The sequence below is a fragment of the Cryptomeria japonica genome, chromosome 4, assembly GCF_030272615.1.
Source record: "Cryptomeria japonica chromosome 4, Sugi_1.0, whole genome shotgun sequence".
NCBI lineage: Eukaryota > Viridiplantae > Streptophyta > Pinopsida > Cupressales > Cupressaceae > Cryptomeria > Cryptomeria japonica.
Genome location: NC_081408.1, coordinates 56,680,448 through 56,684,458, shown reverse-complemented (window position 1 = coordinate 56,684,458; position 4,011 = coordinate 56,680,448). Strand labels below are relative to the sequence as shown.

The 4,011-nt window shown below is 35.9% G+C and overlaps 1 protein-coding gene across 1 annotated transcript; it reads left to right on the top strand.

Moving 5' to 3' along the window:
- The first annotated feature begins 636 nt into the window (after window positions 1–636).
- On the top strand, window positions 637–2,942 carry LOC131038997 (uncharacterized). Its single transcript, XM_057971631.1, has one exon. The coding sequence runs from the start codon at window positions 1,917–1,919 to the stop codon at window positions 2,682–2,684; it is 768 nt and encodes a 255-aa protein (XP_057827614.1). The 5' UTR covers window positions 637–1,916; the 3' UTR covers window positions 2,685–2,942.
- Window positions 2,943–4,011: the final 1,069 nt, after the last annotated feature.

The following is a 4,011-nucleotide window of genomic DNA, read 5'->3' as shown; positions in this document are numbered from 1 at the left end:
ATATTCTAACTAATAAGAATTTTGTGTTATCTTATTAGATACCTACTTAAACATAATGAATCATAGCCTATCTCAACTTTTGAAAAAGCAAATATCCAACAATCTTATCTTTCCCTACCATTCCAAAACATTATCAAAACAATAACACATATTAATGACAAATCACACGAACAAACATAATACACCACATAAAAAGAAGATTTTTCCTTACCCATTACATATCTAAAACAGTGAATAACAACAAATATTAACTTATGTAACAGTGAATAACAACATATGTTTAACTTTTATAGGCCCAATGTATCAACTTTCCCCACATAACCCAAAAGCAGGCAAGGTTAATATATCACATAGACAAGCATTGGAATCACATTTCACATAAGGAGAAAGATGGAATGGGAAAAACATGGAGTCCAATCAAACATATAGTGAATCGACCCAATTCCCCCATGTCTCATAAACTCCAAGCTTTTGATAAGCATATATGGTCACCGTCCATTTTTTTGGGGTCCATGGTATAATGCCATGTGTGAGCCCATGGTTGGCTTAGGGTAGTGAAGTCTTTGAAATCTAGGCATAAAACTTTACCTAGGAAGATGACCCAAGAGGAGTGTTTTAACGCATGAGTGCGCCCCGTGGAGCCCACACAAACCAATGTGCGCGAGAAAACAAAATAAAGAAACACCTAAAAAAGAAGGAAATAAAAAACTAAAACAAACAGGGTTAAAAAACCGATACTGAAGCTCTATAAATTGAGCTCAGGTCCTTCACGCTTCCGAAGGGTTTTAGTAATGTCAATCTTCTGCAAGAAGTGTTGTTCCCTATGTTAATTGTACAGACAAAGGGATTTCTTGTGTTCCTCATGCTCTCTGGTGCCAAGGCGTTCAAGCACAAGAAGAAGAAGAAGTGCCTAATTGAATGCTCTTAGCGGTAGTAAAACTCTGAAAATTGTGAAAATTTTGGTGTCTGTTGAGGGATTTCTGAGATTGTGAAAATTTGTAAAAACGCGGGTTTTGTTGCTTGTGATTCGAGGAGCTACCTTTCTTTCAGGGATTTTTGGGGGTTTGGCATTGCTTGCTGGGGAAATTGAGGTTTTTAGGGGTTTTTTTCCTTGTTGTTTGTTGAAAATCTCGTGATTTGGGCCGGTGGTTTGGGAAAGCTTTGGTCTGTGGCGGAAGTTAAGGTTTGTGAGAAGTATTTGTGTTCTAGGGCTAGGGATTTTTGTTCTTGAGAGAAAATAGTGAGTTTGAGCGGTGGAGACGAGAGATTTAGACCAAATCTCTTTAAAAATCAGAGTTTGAGAGGTTCGCATTGATAAGATTCAGAGTTTCAGAGGTTCGTTTAGGGGAATCTATGAGTTTTGATTGTCTGTCTTGAGAAATCTTCTTTTGTGAAGAGTTTAGAGCTCGAGTGAGGTTTCCTGTAGAGTTTAGATGATTTACTGTAAAAAATATTTGATTTTTGAAAAGTTTTGCGGAGAAATCAGAGCTTGAGCGCTTCATTTGGGCGAATCGTGGAGTCTGAGGTTCTTTTGAAGACAGAAGTCAGCGTTGTGAAGATTTCAGAGTTTGAGAGGTGTATTTTCGGAGAACTTTGATCTTTCAGAGCTTTGGCACTTTCTGTAAGGGAAAAATACTGGTCTTGAAAAGTTTTCTCAAGAATTCAGAGTTTCAGCAGTTCCAAAGGAAAAATTTCTTGCAAAGGTTTTTTTGGTGTTGTTTTTGAAATATGAGCCCTTCCTTCAACGGTTTATGTTGAGATATAAAGGAATTTTGTTGAGAAGAATTCAACCGCAGAGAAAAGCTCCTATCCTGCAAAGAATGTACCATTGAAGCAGAGCAAAAGCCTGAGCGTCATTTGCTGCTAAAAGTTTCCTACACTACGGCAAATTTGCAGCCGAAATCTATAAAGGTGTGATGGATTACGGAGAAATGGACACAGTAAAGGTTGAAAAGATGAAGGCGATGAAGAAATTCAAGCGCAACCGCAAAGCGAAGAAGTATCTGCGCTACGCTTTGGTGGCCGCCAGCGCAGTTGTGCTGTCATGGAGTTCTGTATGGATCCCGGTCGTCCTTCAGACCACGGCGTTTTACTTCCGCTTTGCCTGCACTCTGGTCACAAGTTCGAGATTCGTCTTCATCATGTGCAATGTGATCATACTAACCCTGGCGGCTAAGTCTGGTCAGCTGAGCAGCCCTGCCGGGGGCTCGAACCCTGGAACTCCCTACTTCTACGATGAATATGTTAAAAGCTCAGAGAGTCGCCCAAAGTATATCGTGAATCTGTCCCAGCCAGAGGAGGAAGAAGAAGTGGAAAAGCGCTGCATTTCAGTGGAACCAGCAGCGGATCCTCTTCCTCTTCCTGCGGAGGAGATCAAATCCGTGGTCGCTGACGAAGTCACAAAGGACATCACCGAGCCCGAGGTCGCGAGTTCGAGCCACGGCAAGTTCGTGAGGAGCCAGTCGGATAAAATAGGAAAAAAGCCCAGGCGGAAGCTCGTGCGATCATCAACCGCGATCGAGAATCCTTGTCTCCCGCTGGAAAATTCAAATTCAGTTTCTTCTGATTTGGCTATTGTGGAAGCCAACCAAGACACTATGGACATGCTGAAGGAAAAATGTGACGAGTTCATTGCCAAGCATTACAAAGGCAGGAATCCAGGTCGGATGGTTAACGTTAACTGAGTTTTACAGGTTTCGATCCTGAGCTTAAAAAGGAAACAGATGATTTTTTCTTTTTTTTCCATCTGTATTTTTTTTTGTTTTGTTTTCTTTGGCCTGGGTCTTCGCAAGCATTGGCATTATATATGGGATCCGCCATGAAAGCTCTGCGCTACAAAGCTGTACATGAATGAAATATGATCTTCTCTTCTTCTTCTTCTCACGTATGATAATGAAGTTGTAAAGGTTTGTGTAAATGCAATCACCACCTTTTACAATTAATCCTTGTCCCAATCCGTCTTTTACTTTTGTCATTTATTGTTCATTTTGAGTTGAGATTTTACACTGGCCTGTTCAGCACCTAAATATTTAAGGAATAACATTAAATTTAAAAATAGGATAAATTACTCATCTAAAAGCCTTGGAAATCATTGTTCTGGAATATGTTCTAGACTGGTGCGTTATTGAATATTTCGTTGTGGGTGGCTTTTACAAATCAAAACAAGTTAACTGTTTTTTCTTTTTGAACTTGAGGGGTCAAAAAATAAAAAAATAAAAAAATAAAAAAATAAAATGTTTTCTTTTAACATTTAATGTAATGTTTTTTTTTATCAATTTCCATCTTGGAGTCTTCATTTTTCTTTTTTTTTAATATATAAAGCCACCACCAACTCAGAGTAGTATTCCTCCACCTAAGAATAGTAAGTCTTACTCTCCAAGAAAAGTAGTGCACTTAAAAGTAGTCTGACTATAAAACATTGGTAATTTAAAAGGAAAAAATCTTGTTAGAATTTCAAAACAGTTTAATAAAAAAGCTTATTAAAGTTTCATTACAATAAATTTAATGTATTAATTTATATTTATTAATTTTTCTTAATTTTATTTTTTAATTTAATCTAATATAAAATATTTAAGTTATTTTTTTTTTAAATAATTATTTTTCATAATAGTCTTACAATTGGCTAAGAGTTAAGGAAAAATAAAAGAATATAAAAAATTCTGACAAGAATAATGCAAGAATTAGGAAGCTATTTTGATTAGAAAAATTCAATTTAAAAAATTACTATCAATAAAATAATTATAAATTACACTTTATATTAAATTTTAAAAATTATAAACATATGAAGTCATGTTTTTTGATATAAAATTATCAATTTTTCAGATCACACTCCATTATCAGAATGTAACAAGAGAGCTGAAGGAGAAAAATATACTTTCAAATAAAGATCAAGATTAACATATTATCATTATATAATTTAAGACAAAATTAAGATTAACTTTACTCATGTAGTTATTACAATAAGCCTTGTCTACTAATATTTCACTATTATACACCTTATAATGCTAAGAT

Excerpts from the sequence above, each read along its gene's own strand:
- LOC131038997 (XM_057971631.1), top strand. The coding sequence starts at position 1,917 with ATGGATTACGGAGAAATGGACACAGTAAAGGTTGAAAAGATGAAGGCG.